Genomic DNA, 22,707 nt, shown 5'->3' on the forward strand with positions numbered 1-22,707 from the left:
AGACTTTTTGACAATATGCCTGATATCAATATTGCTACCAATATCAGGACTTTTTGACAATATGCCTGATATCAATATTTCTACCGATACCCAGATTTTTACCATATGCTAACACCATATATATTTATATATATATAACAAAAAATGAAATTTGAAACTTGAATCCCTTTATATTGAATTGAAAATTCATGCTACACATCTTAATTGCTCATGAAATTTTATAGAAATACCTTTACATTATTGATAGAATACCTTTAGATTATTGACATTTTGAGGTTTTGCTAACAATTCACCATCACCTTTCTTTAGATAATATGCTCCATTTACTCCCACTTTGTGGACAATGTATGGACCTTCCCAATTCACCGATAACTTCCAAGCTCATTTTGCTTTTGTCGCCTGTGTAACCTCTTTCAGCACTAGGTCACCTTCTTGGAAACTCCTTTCTTTTACTTTCTTATTAAATGCTTTTCTGAGCTGCCTATGATAAGAATCAAGCCTCATTCTTGCTTGCTCCCTTTTCTCTTCTAAATTTAAGACCTCTGCCTGCATCCCCTGATCATTCAATCCTTTTTCTACAAGCATTGTCCTTGATGTCGACACTACCATCTCAACTGGAGTTACAGCTTCCATCCCATAAGCTAAAGTAAATGGTGATTATCCTATTGCTACTCTAGGGGGTTGTTCTGTATGCCCACAACGCACTATTTAACTCATCAACCCACAAGCTTTTCTTATCTTCCAGCTTCTTTTTGATGTTGTCCATAATGATCTTATTCGTTGCTTCTGCCTACCCATTTCCTTGAGCATAGTAAGGTGCCGATGTAAAGTTCTTGATCTGATACGATTCTAAAAAATCTTTCACTTTTCCCCCAATGAATTGAGGTCCATTATCCAATATAATAGCATGCGGCAACCCATATCGGCAAACCACCCTTTCAAACAAAAACCCAATAATGTCCTGCTCCTTGACATGTTGCAAAGCTATCGCTTCTACCCACTTAGTGAACTAGTCAGTTACTGCTAAGATGAATCTCTTCTTTCCTCTTCCAGGTACGAGAGGCCCTACAATGTCCATCCCCCATAACGTGAATGGCCATGGGTTCGAAACACAGTGTAATTCCTCTGCTGGCACATGAATGGCATGTCCATGTTTCTGACACTGACTACACTTTTTTGCATATCGCAGACAATCTCGCCTCATTTGTGGCCAAAAATACCCCTGCCTTGCAATCTTGCAAGCCAATGATCTTCCTGCCGAATGATTGCCACATTCTCCTTCATGCATTTCTACAATAATTTTCTGAGAATCTTCTGCCGATACACATTTTAAATGTGGTCCCCCTAGATTTTTCCGATATAACTAATCATTTATTAGTAGATATCTTTCAGCTCCTCCTTTTATCCTTCTAGCCTCATTCTTATCTGCTGGCAACATTCCCTGTGATAGAAATAGCACATAATTGTTCATCCATGATGCCCCCAATATATCTATTTCCATTATCTCTGTGTGCCTTATGTTAATACTCGGAATTTGCTGAACCCCTATATGCAACAATCGCCCTTCCTCATTTTCGAGCATTGCAGCCACATATGCCAATGCATCAGCATGTCGGTTCTCACCCCTATCGAGATGCTGAAAAACAATATTCTTGAAATCCTTGAACTTCATCCTCACCAAATTTAGATAATCTATCATGTTATCACATTTTGCTGCATACCCTCCATTGATCTGGCTTACCACCAACTGCGAATCACTGAAAATCGATAAGTTTTTGACATTCAACGATTTAGCCATCCCCAAACCTGTTATTAGAGCCTCGTACTTAGCTTCATTATTAGAAGCGTGAAAACCTAACGTAACTGCTGTCTGGAGTCTTTGGTTTTCTGGAGTTATCAGCACAGCGCCGATACCACATCCCTTTTGCCCTGATGACCCATCTACAAAGAGTCTCCATCCATTTGTTCCTACCCAAGGATCATCCTCATCCATTGCATTATCATTCTCTTGTACCAATAGAAGATTCTCTTCTTTAGCTTTCCATTCTTGATCTTCAGTAGGAAAATCTACTAAGAAGTCAGCCAAAACTTGGCTTTTCTCCGACATTCTATTTTTATATTCAATCCCAAACTCATCAATAAGAACCGACCACTTCGCCATTCTCCCCGACTTAGCTGTCTTAGCTAAAGTTTGCTTCAAAGGAAGATTTGTAATTACTACTACTAAATGGGACTGAAAATAAGGCTTTACCCTTTGAGTAGAATATAAGAGAGCTAATGCATATTTTTCTAACATTGAGTATCGAGTTTTAGCTTCAAGCATTGTTTTAGATTGAAAATACACAGGCCGCTCAGCTCCATCTTCCACTTTGACTAGTACTAAACTTATAGCAAAATCCGAGATTGCGAGGTATAAGAACAGCGTATCTCCTTCTTCTGGTTTTATCAAAGTTGGTACTTCTTGCAGATACTTTTTTAACTCGGTGAATGCGAGTTCGCATTTGTCATCCCATACAAATTTTATATTCTTCTTCAACAGTTTGAATAAAGGTTTACATCTATCAGAAGTTCGAGATATAAACCTATTTAACGCTGCAATTCTGCTAGTAAGCTTTTGTATCTGCTTCCTTGTGCTGGGTGAAGGCATCTATTGGATAGCTCGAATTTGATCTGGGTTAACATCAATTCCTCACTTAGTGACAATATATCCGAGGAATTTTCCTGAACTTACCCCGAAAGTACATTTCTCAGGGTTAAGCTTCATATTAAACTGTCGAAATATCTGGAACACCGTATTCAAATCTTGAACATGGTTAGACGCCTTCTTTGATTTAATGACCATATCATCTATATATACTTCCACAATATGTTTAATCAGATGTTTGAACATTTTTTCGACCAACCGCTGATATGTCACCCCAGCATTCTTCAACCCGAATGGCATTCTAATGAAACAATAAAGACCCCCTTCAACAATGAATGCTGTTTTCAATTGATCTAATATTGACATAACAATCTGAAAATACCCGAAATGACCATCGCAGAAACTTAACAATTCGAATCCAACTGTCCTATCCACCAGTTCATCAATTCTAGGCATCGGATAGTAATCCTTCGGGCATTGCTTATTAACATCTGTGAAATCCACACATATACGAACCTTGCCATTTTTTTTCGGAACAACCACAATGTTTGCAACCCATTCTGAATTATCGATCTCTTTGATGATTCCACATTCCAGCATTTTTGAATTTCATTTTGTATCGCTTTTGCGCATTACATCGGCCTAACCCTTCTATGGCCGATGAATTGGGATTGCTCTTTCTCGCATATTCAATTTATGGGAACATATCTGAGGGTTAATACCAGGAAGATCAACCATCGACCAAGCAAATACATTTTTATTCTCCTTCAGAAACTCAATTAAATCACTCTTGATTTCTGAACTCAACTCTGTTCCAATGAAAGTGAAGCAACTTCCATTGTTTTGTCCGATATTGATCTTCTGCACTTCTTCCATTATCTTACTTAGGATTATCTCAGGCTCTATCTTCACTTCTGATGTAAACTTAACATCCTCCTGACGACTTTTACTATCGGACCTTGGAAATGAATTTTCCATTAATTGCTATCTGGCGACTTCCGAGACGCCCCCAGTTTCTACTTTCTTTTCTTTCATCATACCTTTCACAGTAACAAAATTGCACTTCTCGGATTTCAACTGGTCTCCTCTTATCTCATGTGGCCCATATGCTATCGGAAATCTGATAACTTGATAAAAAGTGCTCGGAACCTGCTCTCATAACATGTATCCATTTCCTTCCCAAAATAGTATTGTGATCTGAATGATGCTTTATGACTATGAACTTAGTCATAATAGTCTGTGGCCTACCCTTACTGGCAATTTGATTTCTCCCGCTGGTCTTGTTGAGGTTCCATTAAAACAATACAAATTGAACTATGGTTCTTTTAAATGGGATTCATCAAATCCGATACCGGTATATGCTTTCCAAAATAAAATATTGACAGAATTGCCACAATCGACCAATATCTTTTGGACATCATACCCTGATATCCTTAAAGTGATTAGCAAAGCATTGTCATGAGGTAACATTACCTTCGATAGATCGTCGGGTACAAACATAATAACTCCAGGTATACTTGCCGATATGAGAGCAGGATCTACTGGGATTGGTTCCACATTGACTTCCAACACCTCTTTGACCGTCGATATCTTTCGAATTTTGTCCCTTATGATCTTCTTCTGTGGAATAACTCCCATATATATCATGTTAATCACCCCTAAAGGTTTATCATTCATCACCGCCGCCACCTCTGGTCTAGCATCAGCTTTAAACTCCCTGAGCTTTCCATCTCTCATTAATCGATCCACTTCCCTGAGCAATTGAAGACATTTGCTTGTCTCATGATTCTTTACCTTATGAAAATTATAGAAAGGTTTATCTTCTATCTCCCGAGGTTTATGAGTCGGATGTTGGAAATAAATTTATTTCCCTACCCTTCTCAAAATGTCTTCTAATGTAGTATTAATAGCGATATAATTGGATGGATCCAACTCCTCTCTTAATGATCTTTCGAACTTCTTCTTTTATGAAGGTTGACCGTCAGCTTTTGAGTAAGAATCATTAGCCTTTCACTTTTCGGATTTATGATGGGTCTCTTCTTTCTCTGAATTGCTTGCCTCAGATACTTGCAACACAGGTTGAACTAAAGCTGATAGAACACCTTCTTCAACTTGCACATCTTTCTCGGCTTTATCATATGGCTCTCTAAGAGTCTTAATCTCCTTTCGAAGCATATACTTGTGCATATCGGACGCCGAAATGAGCCCTGTCTGGAAGGTCATTACTGCCGTCATTTCAGACTCATCCAAATGTTCTACTAGCTGCACCTCTGCCTTGAATTGTGATAAGAATCTTTTAGAGATTCCTTCTTTCCCTGCTTTAATTGGAACAAAGCCGATACCTGCTTTGGTTTCACTCGCTGATGCGCATAGTTGGTCAGAAATTTTTCTTCAATCTCCCTATAACCTGATATTGATCCCTCTTGTAAAGAACAGAACCACTTTAACGCCTTTCCCTTTAAACTTGAAGAAAAAGATTTGCATAACAATGAATCCAAAAATATAGTTCCCTTATATATCAAAAATTGATGCCGATATGTGAAAAGATGGTCCATCGGATCCGATGATCCATCATATTGTGTGAACTTAGGTAACTTAAACTTCGGCGGAATAGGCATCAGCTCAATACTTTGATGTATCGGATTTCTACTCACATCATCCGCTAACTTTCTTATTGATGCTGAAGTCTTCTCGAGCCCTTGATTTCCCAGTTGCTTTATCATCATTTCTTGTATCATCTCCTTTGTGATAGGTTGTGGTATCGGAATTTCCGATATTGGAGATACTTCGGCAACTCTTTCTTTTCTTGTTGATTCATTTCCAGTATAATGACTACCCAACTTCGAACTACATTCATCCTTGTCTTCCTCATGAAGATTTTTATTGCATTACTTAGACCTCCCTTCTTCATCTCTTGGTTCTCCCTAAGTAAAACAGCATTCAGTCTTTCCACCTCTTTCAATCTTTTCAATACTTCCTGAAGTGAAACTTCACCCTCAATATTTTCTTCCTATAACCTTCGACTTACAGAAGTTCTTGTATTCCTTGTATGTGATTGATTATCATTATCCATTCGCTTGCTATTCGCTTTCTTCCTAGGAGCCATTATAATCCACTTCTCACTCCTCTTTCCCACTTCTTTCACTCAAATTCAAAGAAACACTTCAGATTCTTGATCGAAGAAGAAGAAAAACAAAGTTTTCTTGTCTTCCCATCGATACACAAACGGCGCCAATGTGATGGCTAAGAACACGTTCTTACTTATGCTCTAAGATCACACAACAAAATGAATGAAGGGAACAGAATCAAAGAAGATGAAGTGAATATTTGTTCTATTAAAATGGCGATAACAGTTTACAATTTCTCTCTTTGTTCCTCTCTATTTCTCTCTCCTCTTTTCTGATTTTTTGGATAATGAATGAATGAATTCCTTTTCTGATGCTCTTCCAGTCTTTATATAGTGTCCTGATTTGGCTTGGACCAAGTCAATCTTTGACACATGTCCCTTGCCTTTCTTTCTCGTTTCCCACTTTCTACCTGCAACACAATTTAAACACCCACGAGATTTACCGAGATATTGGCCTTTATGCCAATATCTCGATTTTTAAAATACCGAAACGAACATGTTTATAGGTACGATATTTGCCCACTACACCATCTACTACATGTACTTTTGTTTCTATCTACACTTTGGTGCTAATAAGATGAAGCTATGAATATATGATGTATGTTAATGAGCATGCAAATTAGACCAATAGGTGTACTCCTACACTCGGTTAGTCAATCTGTTGGATACTTTCACTTCTTGATTAATTAACTTTAGGCATAAGGCATTGTTGCTCTGAATAAATAATGTATGAATTAAATTTATTTTTCAAAAAAAGTTCCTCATCAACGAATACTTAGGCTGGGTGCAATGGCTCCCCATTCCCTAAAAACTGAGGGAGTGGCGGTGGTTTTGCCCCCTATCTCAATATAACTCTCTATATATAGGGAGTGTTATTGAGGAATAGAGAGTACATTCCGCGTGAGTTGAAATGGTGTGGTTTGTAAAAACCCAAACGGTGCCACTTGAAGTGGTGTGGAATGCAAAATACAATTTCATACCACGCCATTTGAAGTGGCGTGGTTTGTAAAATCCCAAACGGCACCACTTGAAGTGGCGTGGAATGCATTTATTTATTTTTTTAAATTCCGCGCCGGTCGAAGTGACGTAGAATGGTCCGAACCATTGGACACCAAAATTGACTCCCCATCCTCAAAACACTGTTTTTTGGTGGAATGGAGATAGAGGGTGAATGCACCATTGGACTCAGCCTTAAATGATATGAATTAATCATTCTGGGCCCTCTGTATGACTTTTATAAAACGTCGGATAAGTAGTCATGCTTATTGCTTTGACATTGTTAGTGTCATTGTCGAATACTACTATTGCTGCTATACTCAAGGCCGCTCAATCGTAGATGTGGCCTTAGGTGACGATCCAAGTGAGACATTTTTTCTAAACTCATTGAAAATTAAATTGAAAGTATTGTACGTGTGAGAGAGAGAGACCTCAGGGACGTTGAGAATGAGAGACAATTGGTTAATTAATATGTTTTTTAATATGTCTTATAATTAATTTGAGAAGAAATAGGAAAGACTCTATATACTAACTGCGTCACTTTCGCGCCTTAACTGAAGTGTCATGCCATATCCACAAACTGTTAGGAGCATATATACAATATAGTACGAAGTCTGTTACTGTAGGAACAACCTAATCAAAGAGACAAAACACAAGAATTTATAATGGTTCGGTGCCAATGTGGTAGCCTACGTCCACGGGAGAAGAAAGGTTTATTGCTTGATTAATTTCTTAGGGTTCCATTACAAAGATAAATATATAGGCACAACATGCACAAAATTGTGTATATTCTAAAATGGAGTCTTTCCTTGTTTAGAAACACTGAAGTCGGTCGAACTTGTCATGAACCGACGGAGCGCGCACGCGCCTTCATCATATGTGCAACTAAAGCGCACACGCGCTGTCTCTTTCTTCTCCCACACTCCCCCTCAAGTTGGTGCGAAGATATCTAGCGAACCCAACTTGGAGAGTATATCATGGAACTTGGAAGCTGGAAGTCCTTTGGTAAAAATGTCTACAAGCTGTTGGTCACTTCGAACAAAGGAGGTAGTGACAATGTTAGACTGCACTTTTTCACGCACAAAATGACAGTCAACTTCAATATGCTTAGTTCTCTTATGAAACACCGGATTTGCATAAATGTGCATAGCAGCTTGATTATCACAGTAAAGTGTAGTTGGCAAATGGAAACCAAAACATAAGTCCTTCATAAGAACGTGAAGCCATATGATTTAATTTCACTGGTGGTGGAAGCCATAGCTTTGCACTCAGTTTCAGCACTATAACGAGCCACTACATTCTGTTTCTTGCTCTTCCAAGTGACCAAATTACCTCCCATAAAGGTACAATAACCAGAAGTAAACCGCCGATCAACTGGACATCCTGCCCAATCAGCATCTGTATAAGCAATAATAGATGTATGCCCATTTTTTCGCATCCAAATACCTCTGCCTGGCGACCCTTTCAGATACTATAGTATTCTGGAAACTACATTCATATGTGAAGTCCTTGGAGCATGCATAAAATGACTAACCAAGCTTACTGCATAAGAAATATCTGGACGGGTAATAGTTAAATATATTAGTTTACCAACTAATCGTTGATACTGACCAATGTCAGTAAAAAGATCACCGGTGTTGTCCAACTTGGCTCCACTGTCAGTTGGAGAATCAGATGGTTTTACCCCAGCTTTCCTGCTTCACTCAAAAGATCCAACACATACTTTCTTTGATTTAGAAATAGACGTCTTTTTGAATAAGCAATTTCGATCCCAAGAAAGTACTTCATAATACCAAGATCCTTGATGGCAAATTTCTTGTGCAGTAACTCCTTAAGCTTAGAGATTTCAATATGGTCATTACCTGTGATAACTATGTCATCAACATAAATAAGAACAACCACCAAGCCTGACCTGCTAGACTTAACAAATAAGGAAGGATCAGCATCACTCCGCTTAAGACCGGTCATAGCTAGAACAGAACTGAGATTGGCATACCACGCTTGTGGAGATTATTTAAGTCCATATATAGCCTTTTTTAACTTGCATACTAATCCAACCTTAGTCTCCTTCGATCGGATGTCCAGTTGGGATGCTCGTATACACTTCTTATTTAAGATCGCCGTGTAAGAATGCATTTTTAACATCCATCTGAAACAATTTCCAGTCTTGATTTACAGCTAGAGATACAAGAACTCTAAACGTACGTGTTCATCTTTACAACTGGTGCAAAAGTCTCCTTGTAGTCCTGACCATATGTTTGGGTGAATCCTCTTGCAACAAGTTGTGCTTTAGACCTCTCTAAGGAACCATCACTGTTGAACTTATTTCTGAACACCCAACGACAATCAATTGTTTTCTTTTCATAAGGTAGCATAACAATCTCCCAAGTTTTATTCTCGTCTAGAGCACGAAGTTCTTCTTGTATTGCCTTTCTCCATATTGGACAAGAGTTAGCTTCTCTAAAGTTCTTGGGTTCTTGCACTTCATCGACTGTACTCAAGAAAGCATGATGAGATGAAGTGATATTGGCATACATTATATACTCCTGTAGCGGATATGAAACGTCATGCAAGGAATAAAAATTCCTGTGAATCACTGGAGGATGCAATTCTCTATCAAATTTATAGTAATCCTTGAGAGTTGTTGGAGGTCGTCTCTCTCGTTCTGATTGCAGAGAAACTAGAGGAGTTGGAGGAGCACAAGAGCGCGCCCGCGCCTCAGTTTGCTCATTCTAAGAGCATGCCCGCGCCTCTTCTATTGGAACTAGAGGAGCACTAGAGCGCGCCAATGCCTCAGTTTGCTCACTGAGCGGGGCCCACCCACCCTTTGCCCGCACCTCTTCTACTAGAACTAGAGGAGCACTAGAGCACGCTCGCGCCTCAGTTTGTTTAGTCTGGGAGCACGCCCGGGCCCTTGCTTCAGTGGAACCCAATTTTTCAGCGGCGGGAACTACACCTTCACCAACCATTGGGACAGGAACAATGCCTTCACCAACTGCTAGGAGAGGTGCCAAATCTGCCAAACACTCCCCCTGGGACTGATTCCTAGGCACAGCTGAATCGTGAAAGAAAGCTTCAGATTCCACAAATCGTACATCACGAGAGACAACCAGTTTTCTTGTCACCAGATTGTAACATATGTAGTCTTTCTGTGTGGTAGAATAACCAACAAAAATACATCGAGTAGCCCAAGCATCAAATTTATCTCGATGAATAGCTTGCTGATGCACATAACAAACACACCCAAACACTCGCAGATGAGAAAGATCCAACAGCCTAGATTTCAGCACTTCTAATGGGGATTTAAAACCAAGAATCCGACTGGGAAGATGATTAATCAAATAAGCAGCAGTTAAGATGCCATGAGACCAATATTGCTTAGGAACATTCATGCCCAACATCAGAGCATGAGTGGTCTCCACCAGGTGTTTGTTTTTTCTTTCAGCCACGCCATTTTGTTGAGGTGTGCCAACGCAGCTAGTTGTTGGGGTTAAACACCGATACCAATCGATTCCCCACTATACAGATAACTCATATTTGAACTTAATTCAACTCCAAACAACAATCTAAATATCAACTACAACCTAGCTAATATGCCCAACTCGCTAAACAACTATTAACAACATATAATAATATAAAGCAGTAAAAGCAAACCACAACACAAAGATATACCGTGGTTCGGCTAATGGTGCCTATTTCCACAAGAGCTAGTCCTTTTATAAAGTGAGAAGGAAGATTACAATCACTCCTTGCAGTCTCTCACCTTACTAGATCACTCCTCTCTCTTTACAGGGTTGCCTCTCTATAAATGTTATCTCTCAATCTTAATTGCTTTCAAGATTGGGTTTCTCTCTTTATTCTTGTGTATTTTCGTGTCTCTTCTGTATTAGGTTTTGCCAAAAAACCCCCAACTTTTATTGCAAACTCGCGATCCACAAAAAATAGAATTCTTCTGAAAATACATATAAGCGCGGGTCGCACCTTGGGCAAGGCCAAGTCGAGCGCGGGTCGCGCTGAAAGTACTGGAGGTTGACCAAGGCATGGCGCAGTCGCCAAAAGGGCAAGCCTATTTCTCGAATCTTGGGTCACGCCGGGCTTATGCACGCAAGCATAACACCTTTTCTCCTCATGTGAGGGATAGCTCCAACAATCTCCCCCTCCCGAACTGTGAGGGGGATACCTCCATGCAATTTCCAAATCAATAGGAGTCTGCTACCATTTTGGTGGTAGCACAACAAATATCAAACTTATCTTTTGGTAAGACTTTGGCCATCATATCCGACCCGTTCTTGTCGGTATGGATCTTCTCGATATACAAATGCTTGTCTTCGAGTACTTATCTAATCCAATGATAACGCATATGTATGTGCTTGGATCTAGAATGGAAACTTGGATTCTTGCTCAAATGGATGGCGCTCTGACTGTCACATAGAACTACAAACTGTTTCTGCTTTAGCCATAGTTCGTCGAAGAACCTCTTCATCCATAACAACTCTTTGCAACACTTAGTAGCTGCAATATACTTGGCTTTTGTAGTGGAGAGGGAAACACACTTTTGCAACTTTGATTGCCAAGAAACTGCTCCCCCTGCAAAAGTAACCAGATAACCGGAGGTGGACTTCATCGAGTCAACATCACCTACCATGTCTGCATCAGTATAGCCTTCAAGTAAGGGCTTACTTCCACCAAAGCACAAACACGATTTGGAAGTGCCCTTGAGATATCTCAACATCCACTTAACACCTTCCCAATGCTCCTTCCCCGGATTTGACAAAAAATGGCTTACAACACCAACGGCGAAAGCAATATTTGGTCTTGCACACACCATTGCATACATCAAGCTTCCCACTACGGATGCATAAGGAATCTTTTCCATCTGACTCTGCTCATGCTCACCCTTTGGACACATCTCTTTGGTCATGCAGAACTGGCCACCAAGCAGACAACTGACTGGCTTCGCTTGATCCATATTGAATCTATTCAACACTTTCTCAATGTAGCCTTCTTGAGAAAGCCACAAATTCCCACTCTTTCTATCACGAGTGATCCGCATACCAAGTATCTGCTTTGCTTGACCCAAATCCTTCATCTCAAAGGACTTACTCAAGTCTTTCTTCAGTTTGGATATCTTGTTGATGTTTGGGCCAACTATCAATATATCATCCACATACAGAAATAGCACTATGAAATCCCTCATCTGGAAATCTCTAAACAAACACACAATGATTGGAAGTAGATTTCTTGTATTCTTACTTCACCATAAAGGAATCAAACTTTATGTGTCACTGCCTCGGTGCCTGCTTTAACCCATACAAGCTCTTTATCAGCTTGCATACTAGGTGCTCCTTGCCTTTGACCTCAAACCCCTCTGGCTAGTCCATGTAGACATCTTCTTCAAGGTCTCCATGAAGAAAGGATGTTTTAACATCTAGTTGCTCAACCTCTAGGTTCATACTTGCGGTCATACCCAACACCACCCGGATAGAAGTCATATTCATTCTACGAGAGAAAATCTCATCAAAATCAATCCCTTTCCTTTGACCGAATCCCTTCACAACAAGGCGAGCTTTGTGCCTTGGGTGAGGATTGTTCTCCTCATGCTTGACTTTGTATATCCACTTATTCTTGAAAAAATTTCGTCCTTGTGGTTTCTTAACTAACTCATAAGTGTGATTCTTATGCAAATAACCCATCTCGTCATGCATGGCCTTCAACCACTTGTCTTTGTCTATACCTTCAAGTGCCTCTTGATAGTACATAGGTTCTCCACCATCCGATAGTAGAACGTACGTATATGGTGGATACCTGGTTAAAGCTAGTCTCTCTCTGTTTGACCTCCTTACCCCATCTGCTGGTGCCTTAGGAGGATGCACTTCTGCTTGCTCTGGTGGTGGTTCATGCATCTCATCTGCATCTTCTATACCAATAGGTTCTATCCTATCATGAGCAATAGGATTCTCATCATGAGCTTCAAACTCATGGTTCTTTGCATTCTCAATGCCTTCTGCATGTTCCCACGGTAGGAACTTCCGTTCTCAATTAACAAGATCATTGGTGAAAAGCCTGTAGCTTCTCACCTCCTCAAAAGTCTGCTATGGTTTGGTCTTCCAAGAACCAACATCTCGACTTGGATTACCTTCTTGTTAATCAGATCATAGAGTTTGTAACCAAACTTTTCATCTCCATAACCCAGAAAAATACACTGCTTGGCTTTGTCATCAAGCTTAAATCTCTCATCCTTCGGAATATGCACAAATGCCATGCACCCAAATACCCTCAAGTATCCATAATCAACATCTCTACCTGACCATACTCTCTCTAGATAATCACTATTCAGAGGCTTTGACGATGATAGGTTGATCACATGCACGGCTGTACGCATTGCTTCTACCCAGTTGGTTCTAGGTAGCTTAGAGTGAGACATCATGCATCTCATCCTCTCTACAATGGTACGGTTTATTCTCTCTGCTATTCCATTCTGTTGCGGTGTCTTGGGAACGGTCTGCTCATGATGAATCCCATGACTCTGGCAATACTCTTCAAATGGCCCAATGTACTCACCCCCATTATATGAGCGAATACACTTTAACAACTTCCCAGTCTCTTTTTCCACCATGCTGTGGAATTTCTCAAACACACCAAGTATTTCATCCTTGGTTTTCAGACTATAGGCCCATATATTTCTTGACGCATCATCAATGAAGGTCATGAAGTATGAAGCTCCCCCATGGGACTTCACTTTTATAGGACCACATAAGTCTGTGTGCACTAGATCATGGACATTGTCTTTTCTGTGAGACAGGAATCTTTGGAAAGACACCCTATGTTGCTTTCCTACCAAACAGTGAGTACATGTATTTAAATGTGTACCTTTGATGTCTGGCAAGGCCTTTTGCTTAGCAAGAACTTCCATACCTTTTATGCCCATATGACACAGTCTCTTGTGCCACAATTCGGAGGAAGCTTCTTCTTCTGCCGCATTCACTTCTGCTTTACACAAACTAGCCTATGTTTTATAAAGAGAGCAAGTTTTCTTCCCTCTAGCTGTTATAATGGAACCTCTGCTCAGTTTCCATACCCCGTTACCAAACAAGTTTACAAAGCCATTGTCATCTAACTTCCCAGCCGAAATTAGGCTTAGCCGAATGTCAGGGACATGTCTTACATCCTTGAGTGTCAAGGTGTAGCCAATATTAGTTTCTACATGAACATCACCAATGCCTATAATCTTTGAGATGCCACTGTTACCCATCTTCACTTCACCATATTCACCACAGTTGTAGGTAGTGAAGAATTCCCTGTTCGGTGTGACATGATAGGATGCTCCTGTATCTATCACCCACTCTGTATCCTAACATGAGGTACTAAGACAGCACACACCACATTCTGGCACAATTCCTACTAGGTCATCGACTAGTGCGGTAGTATCTCTGCCTGTGTTTCCGTTCCTCTGCACCATGTCTTCATGTACACATTTATTCTTCTCATCCCTCTTCAATGTTCTGCACTCATAACTGAAGTGGCCCTTGGTGGCACAATAGTAACATTGCCTCTCTGCCTTAGGAGTTCTAGCTTCACCCCTAGATTTACTTTTGTCATCACCTCTAGAACGAGATGGTTTTCTGTATCTACCTCTCCCCCGTTTCTCTGTGACAAGGATCTCTGAGTGAGAGGAGCTACCTTTTCAACTTCTTCTAGTCTCCTCATTCAACAAAGACGCAGTAGCCATCTTTATGGTAACGATTCCATCCTTGGCTGCTCCGTGTAGAGAGACTGCTAATGTCTCCCAACTTTCGGGTAGAGAGCCTAATAGAAACAAAACTTCAACTTTGTCTCCCAAATTTATCTTCATCAAATGTATCTGATTGATGATATTTTGTACTTCGTTAAGATGCTCAAACATTAAAGAACCTTCTTGGTACTTCGTGTCGACAAACTTCTTAACGACCAACACTTTGTTTCTGCCCGACTTTCTCTCATAAAGGTCTTCGAGTTTCTTCCACAAGCCAAAAGCTGTTGTCTCTTAGGATACATGGTGAAAGAAACCGTCGTCAATCTACTGTCGAATGTACCCAATTGCTTTTCTGTCAAGCTTGTTCCACTCAGTCACAGCAACCGCTTCCGGTTTTTATCCTCCATTCTCAATGGGTTGTGCCAAGTCCTTGCAATAAAGCAAGTCTTCCATCTTGGCTTTCCAAATGGTGTAGTTCTTCATATTCAGACTCGTCATGTGAGTGTTCATGGAATGGTCCATTTCTACAAGTTATTTAAACTCAAATCTTCTCTCAGGAGTTTTGTCAAACACCTTCCAACCAAGATTTGGATAACCCCTAGGCTAATCTAACCAAGGCTCTGATACAACTTGTTGGGGTTAAACATCGATACCAATCAATTCCCCACTACACAGATAACTCATATTTAAACTCAATTCAACTCCAGACAGCAATCTAAATATCAACTATAACCTAGCTAACATGTCCAACTCGCTAAACAACTATTAATAACAGATAATAATGTAAAACAGTAAAAGCAAACCACAACACAAAGATATATCGTGGTTCGGCCAATGGTGCCTACTTCCACAAGAGCTAGTCCTTTTTTAAAGTGGGAAGGAAGATTACAATCACTCCTTGCAGTCTCTCACCTTACTAGATCACTCCTCTCTCTTTATAGGGTTGTCTCTCTATAAAGGTTATCTCTCAATGTTGATTGCTTTCAAGATTGGGTTTCTCTCTTTGTTCTTGTGTATTTTCGTGTCTCTTCTGTGTTAGGTTTTGCTAAAAAAACCCCAATTTTTATTGCAAACTCACGGTCCACAAAAAATAGAATTCTTCTAAAAATAGACATGGCCTTGGCTGGTCGCAAGCCAAGCCAAGTCGGCGTGGAGGTCGCTACCGAAAGTCTTGGAGGTCGACCAAGGCATGAGCGTGTGTCGCGCCTTGGGCAAGCCTATTTTGAGCGCGGGTGGCGCTCAGGCTTATGCACGCAAGCATAACACCTTTTCTTCTCATGTGAAGGATAGCTCCAACACTAGTTTGATGAATTATCCTCTGGCTACGATGGTACTTACAGGTAACAGATGTTTGCAAAACTCAGTGCCATTGTCAGATCTAAACATCTTGATTTTTGCACCAAACTTATTAGTAATCATAGTATGAAAATCTTTGAACACATTCACAACCTCAGTCTTTGATTTTAATAAATATAACCATGTAGCACGAGATTTATCATCAATAAACAACATAAAATACTTATAGCTATCATAAGAATTAACGGGAGCAGGTCCCCAAAAATCAGAGTGAATTAACTTAAATGACTTATTAGACACATAATTCGAGTTTGGAAAAGATAAACGAGTTTGTTTAGAAAATTGACAAACATCATCAAAGTTTATAGAAACATGCGGAAACAAATTTGACAGGACATGACTAGATGGATGCCCAAGTCTTTTATGCAAAATTTGACTTTCAAGTAAATCACTAGCTTGACACACCTTTTTATGCGACTTTAACAAATAGAGTCCATTGGAATAAATTCCTTAACCAATCATCCTTGATAAGATCCTAAAACTGTAGTTTAACCCCTTAACAATAATACTTTTAGACCAATTATGCGAGTAATAAATAAGAGTTAATGTTAATTACGTGTTTTTATGTATTTTAGGCATTGAAGTCAATTATGTGCATAAATGTGCCACTTTGGCGAGATAAATGAGCAAGGGTTGGTTGCTAAGAAGTTCTATGATTAAAGGCCAAGATTCAAGGAGAAAAAGCCTTTGTAAAGCCCGGTCAAAAGCTGAAAAATCAAAGTCAACGCAGGCAGAAACAACACACAAAGTCAGCAAAACTTCTGAAGACCATATCTTTAGACTCAGGCCTCAGAATTGGACGTACCTTATGTCAAAACAACCGGTTTAGAAAGAGTTTTCTAATGGTCGAAACCTTGACCTAATCAGAGGAGCAGAAGTGGACAAAAAGCCTATTGAAGTCAAAGCCAGCTAAAAAATGCCCTGTGGACTGAAGAAATTGGGCTTTGGGCTCGATTTTTTTGCCCAAAACATGGCTCCTCAGCCCATGCATGAAAATATGGATCTGGTCTCCTCCATTTCCACACACAAGACTTAGCTCTTAAGTATCAATTAGCTTAGGATAGAAAATAGCCATTAGAGAATAATCTAGATCTAATTTTGAGAATTTTTATTAGTTAATTAATTAGTTTTTTCATACCTTGTTTTAGATTAGTTATTTGAATCATTGTTTATCATTCATTAGATAAATAAAATAGTTAGTTCTTGATAATTTTGATTTTGCTATTTAAAATTGTTTAGATCTAATTTCAATTCTTGTTTGTTATTCATTTCTTAGTTGTTTACTTTCGAATTGAATTCTTGAGTAGATTGATATTTTAAAGTTATAATCTTTATATTATGCTTTATTCAATTTCATATGGAAATGATAGTTTAATGAATCAAGGCTAAACCTCCATTAGAGGGATTTGATGAAGCCTTGATGAAAACTTGATTGTGTAGTGTAGAATCGTTGTAAGAGTCTATTCCACTCTAGAAGGTCGTTGATTCGCCATGAGAATGGGTTGGACTTCCTCATATGCTAGTCATTATTTGGTAAAGATTGTCATGATTGATTAGGGATTAGAACGACCAATTCTTATTGTAAGAACGTAAGAATTGGATTACAACAATCTATGCTAGTTTATTAAGTTGGATTCAAGGTGGATTCAATCCCCCCTAATTCTTTATCTAGATTCAAACCTTAGTATTCTGTAGCATTCTGTAGTTTGAATTAGCGTATCTTATTCTTAGAATTCACATCGTAGTATAATCCCACCATTATTCTCATTAGACTTTGGATAGATTCGCAATTATAGAAAACTTTGAATGCTAAAGAACTAGGAGTGGAACAAATCTTTTACTCCACTCTATTTCGATAGATTTGAGAGTATAAATCTTTGATAAACAATTGTCTTCGTATAAAGTTTTAGTTCTACTTGCGTTAAGATTTCATCGTTTATTCGTGAGTAGAATTATTCATTTTTATCGTTTTATCAGTCCTTTTCGACTTTTGATCCTGAAAGACGACAGAGTTAGGAGAAAAAATAACATCACAATTTAAAGAATTTGTAAGTTTGCCAACAGATAGAAGTTGAACAGGGAATGAAGGAACAACTAGAACATCACTCTTGAGACTTTGATTAAAAAAATCCACTTGACCACTACCTAGAATGGGAATGGTGGAGCCATTGGCTATGGAAATATTATATTTTTCGGTTTTGGACACAAAAATATGGACAGAGGCAGGGAAATTGGCCATATGATCAGTAGCCCCTGAATCAACTATCCATGAGTTACTATTTTCTGGCATAATAAAATAGGCATGTAAATTACCTGACACATGAGTTGAGGCAAACTGAGCTTTGCTAGATGACATGGACTTAGTGAGTTGTTGGAGAATTTGACTCAACTGATGATTAATATCTGAGTTGGACGTTGATGTCTCAGCAACTGCGGCATGCTCTTTCTTGGACAATTCCTTTTCCTTTTTAAGATGCGGATATAATTCCCAACAATGGTCCTTGGTGTGCCAGTTCTGTCCACAATGACCACAGTGAGACGGTTCCCTTTTTCTCTTACCTTTTTCAAATACCTGTGACTTCTTTCAAAAATCTTTTTCTGCAAGTAATATAGTAGATTAAGAGATTGAGGACTTTACCTCGGAGTTCATGGTTTTCTTCCTTGTTTCCTTTCTCTGAATAGTTGCACAAACAGCAGCAAGTGATGGAAGAGTGCTTTCCATTAGAATATTGCTTTCCGGATTTTCATATTCTGGTTTAATACTACGAAATACTGTGAAGATTTTATCCTCATCAACCCATTTCAAAAGAGTCTTAGCATCTGTGGTGTGTGGATGATATATGTTTAACTCATCCCATAATTTCTTCAAATTCCCAAGGTGTTCTGTAAAAGTCTTCTCACCTTGTTGCAAAGCATCGATTACGAGTTGAAGTTCAAACACACGGGCAGAATTGTTATGGTTTCCGTATAAATCTTCAATTGAATCCCACATCTCCTTTGCAATAGTAGACTCCATAGAATTTCAACAATAGTAGACTCCATAGAATTAAGTAACCAAGATTGAACAAGCTGATCATTGGAAACCCAATTCTCATATTCAGCATCATCAATGGCAGGACACACATTTGCACCATTAATGAACCCTAATTTCCTCTTGCCACCAAGCAATAGCGAAACAGTCCTAAACCAAGGTATATAGTTTGTTCCATTCAAGAGAATTGATGACAACTTCTAACAGGGATTAGAATCAGTTTCTATTGTTACAGCAGACTTGGAGTTTGGTTTTGGATATGACATAGTGTATTGTATTTAGGTTGATTTAGAGGAGAGATTAAGCACTCCGCTCTGATACCATGTAGGATTAAACAACCTAATCAAAGAGACAAAACACAAGAATTTATAGTGGTTCGGTGCCAATGCCGCAGCCTACGTCCACGGGAGAATAAAGGTTTATTGCTTGATTAATTTCTTAGGGTTCCATTACAGAGATATATATAGGCACAACACAAGTGCATAAAATCGTGTATATTCTAAGAATGGAGTCTTCCCTTGTTTAGAAACACTGAAGTCGGTCGAACTTGTCATGAACCGATGGAGCGTGCACGCGCCTTCATCATGTGCAATTGAAGCGCGCACGCGCTGCCTCTTTCTTCTCCCACAGTTACCAGGACATGGATGTATTTCTGACGCTTTTTTGCAAGTGTCCCCAAACAATCCCACATAATGTATTTTCATCCAACGTCATATACTAGGGCTAGCTTCAAGGCAAACGAGAAAACTTTACAAAGATTACTAACAAAGGGAAGCCGAACGCAACTACTCTCCAATCGAGAAATCATGCTTGGCACTCATATTTTTTAAACAATTGGACATCGGTGAAGTGAACATTGGCTAGTCTTTACTTGGTGCAATAGAGCATGTTTGCAATTATCCTTCTCAACCTGTGTCACTTTCGTGCCATAACTGAAGTGTCACGCCACATCCACAAACTGCTAGGAGCATATATACTACAAGAGTACATGGTTTGTTACCAGGATGTGGATGTGACATGCAGGGGTAGATCCAGGAATTCAAAACGGGAGGGGGGGGGGCTATACTATATTTTAAAAAAAAAATGTTTTTTGCGATCTTTAAAATTTGGCATGCATAACCCAGTGCCACCATGGGCAATTCATACGACGTCACATTACATTATGAATTGTGATATATAATCAATATGCCAACATGTTGTGTACGACATGTCGTAATATTTCTACTTTAAAATCTCACCTTGGTTGTACTTTTCCTAATTCGGTGAACTTTGAACCCATTATTTTGTAAACTATGATATGGAATTGAGGATAGACAAATTATTACTTACTAGTGTAGTGTAGTATAGTAGTGTATGCGTGCAATACCTTAAGTATTTAAAATGATTTAATTATTTAATCAGTTAATGAGAAACTTATTTACTTGAGCATTTCAAATTAATCACTGCATGACTACATGACTGAAACCTAAAGCCTATCGCGTGTGCTTTTAGACTTTGGACAATGTTGCCTTTTTGGGCTTTAGAGCCTAAAAATTATGTTTTGTTCTCATTATAATGTCATCAGTTGAAAGAGAGGTCCTACTAGTAATTAAAGAATCAAATATGGGCAATAAAAACATAGATTAGCAAGCCCAAGTAACAAGTAGCAGCAAGGAAGAAACTACATCAAGTACCAAGTTCAGAGAAGAATCAATGTGTGTTGAAATTCAACACTCATATTATCAAAATGACTAAATGAGGGATCATTTCATTGGGATTTATTGGAAACATAAATTGCCAAAATCCAAACAAAATTAAAATATGGTAACTCGTTTGTATAGCTCTATAAATTTTGTTTATTATTCTTTAAGTTACTTTTTTTTATTGAGAATGAGATAATGGTTTATAAAACTTTCACCAAGCAATTTTTTTTCAAGTCTAAAAACAATTATGGGAATCGTAATAGATTATATGTCATAAAATGGATTATCATAATTGTTGCCAAAGGAGCCCAGATATGATGTGAATTGGGATGCAAATAATGACGACCTAGCTCAAAACAAAGATTTTGTGTTCGATAAAATCACAAGTGCGCAAAATGTGGCCATGTGTGTAAGAACAGACTGCGTCCATGCTTGCTACCACTTTTGAGAACAACTAGTTGAAAATTTGTTCCATAGGTATGCGCAGCTAGCATGTAAGTTACAACATAGGGAAGGAGAAAATGAAGAACGTCAATTTGGTTGTGTATGACTAGGAATGTCCATCTTGCCCGAAACCCAAACAAAAAACCCGCACCAAACCATGTGCGAACCCGACAAAACCTAAATCTATTTTGTTTTCTCTCATGTTTTCGTTGTGATTTGTTTTCTCTATAATTTGAAGAGGTGAGTTTTTGAATTAATGTAAGTTTGATTTTGAGATCTGATCTGTTTTTTTTTTTAGTTTTATTATATATTTGTGTTGGATCTGAATTTTGTGGTAAATTATTGTTTTTTTTTGTTGGAATTGTTAGGAATTGGGGGATTTTGATTAAACTATCTTAGCTCAAACCGGTTACTAGTTAGCTCAAAACGTTTCTTCTCAAAGCTAAAATTAGATCGACTTTTTCTCCAACAAACCTTTTTCTCTCCAGCAAACTTGGTTGAAAATTTGAAGAACCAATTTGTTTATCAAACTTTTTAGGGGGATTAAACTTAGTGATTATCAAGCAATTGCAATTATGGTATGCTTTCTTCATTTTTTTAATTTGTTTAATTCGTTTGATAATGTTTAATTGGGATTTTCTTCTATTTAAGTTATTTACACTGTTTATGTACATTAGGATTTTTGTTTGTTTAAGTTTTTTATATTTTTAATTTTTTTGATTTATAGAAATGGAGACAGAGACATCAATCAATATCGAAGAAGACGTAGTTGGGTCTTCGACAACTAAATCCCCTGTTCAAGGCACGCAAGCATTAGTTGCTCCTTATATAGGAATGACTTTTACAAGTGTTGACGAAGCAAAGACTTACTACAAAGAGTATGGTCAACAAGAGGGATTTGAGACTCGTGTTCGGACGACGAATAAGAAACAAAATCATGTGGATTTGGTTAGTGGTTGTTTACTGGTTTGCTCACGTGAAAGGGTTTCTAACTAGAGAGATCAAGTCCGATTAAGAAATACATCAACTATCCGGTGTGGTTGCCAAGCTAGAATTTGTATTAAGAAAATAATACATGAAGAGATATACGAGCTCAGCGTTGCTCAAAATGACCATAGTCACGGTCTGGTGACCACGAAGAGAATTTGTATGAAAATTAACAAACATATGCCTGAAGCAGCGAAGTGCTTGACCGAGATGTTTAGTGATAACAGTTTACCTGTTGGGAAAGTGGCATCTGTTTTTCATGGAGAAGAAGTTGGGTTTACATAAAAGGATTGTTGGAACCATCATTATGGTTTGACCAGAAAGATGCCTAAAGAAGGTGATGCAACTGCCGTGCTGAAATATTTTATGCAGAAGAGTGTCGAGGATCCCCGGTTATACTACTACGCTATTGATTTAGATGAAAATGGGACTGCGGTGAACTTTTTCTGGGTTGATGGGAAGTCTCGATGCCAGTATGACTATTTCGGGGATATTGTGTCTTTTGATACCACATATCGTACCAATGCATATTCCATGTCTTTTGCCCCTTTTACTGGAGTCAACCGTCATTATTAGTCGATTCAGTTTGGTTGTGCATTGTTGCTTGATGAGACAGAAGATACATTCATATAGCTGTTTAAGGCTTGGCTTGCAGCCATAGGTGGTCGTGCGCCAACTACAATCATCACTGACCAGGATAGAGCGATG

The 22,707-nt window shown here is 38.7% G+C and overlaps 1 protein-coding gene across 1 annotated transcript; it reads right to left on the reverse strand.

Annotated features, from left to right (window-relative positions):
- Positions 1-1,363: 1,363 nt before the first annotated feature.
- Positions 1,364-2,647, reverse strand: LOC147503015 (uncharacterized). The gene has a single exon (XM_086604684.1). It carries the CDS (start codon positions 2,645-2,647, stop codon positions 1,364-1,366), a length of 1,284 nt encoding a protein of 427 aa, XP_086460810.1.
- Between the last annotated feature and the right edge of the window lie 20,060 nt (positions 2,648-22,707).

The sequence above is a fragment of the Coptis chinensis genome, chromosome 4 (assembly GCF_015680905.1).
Source record: "Coptis chinensis isolate HL-2020 chromosome 4, ASM1568090v1, whole genome shotgun sequence".
NCBI lineage: Eukaryota > Viridiplantae > Streptophyta > Magnoliopsida > Ranunculales > Ranunculaceae > Coptis > Coptis chinensis.

Excerpts from the sequence above, each read along its gene's own strand:
- LOC147503015 (XM_086604684.1), bottom strand. The coding sequence starts at position 2,647 with ATGCCTTCACCCAGCACAAGGAAGCAGATACAAAAGCTTACTAGCAGA.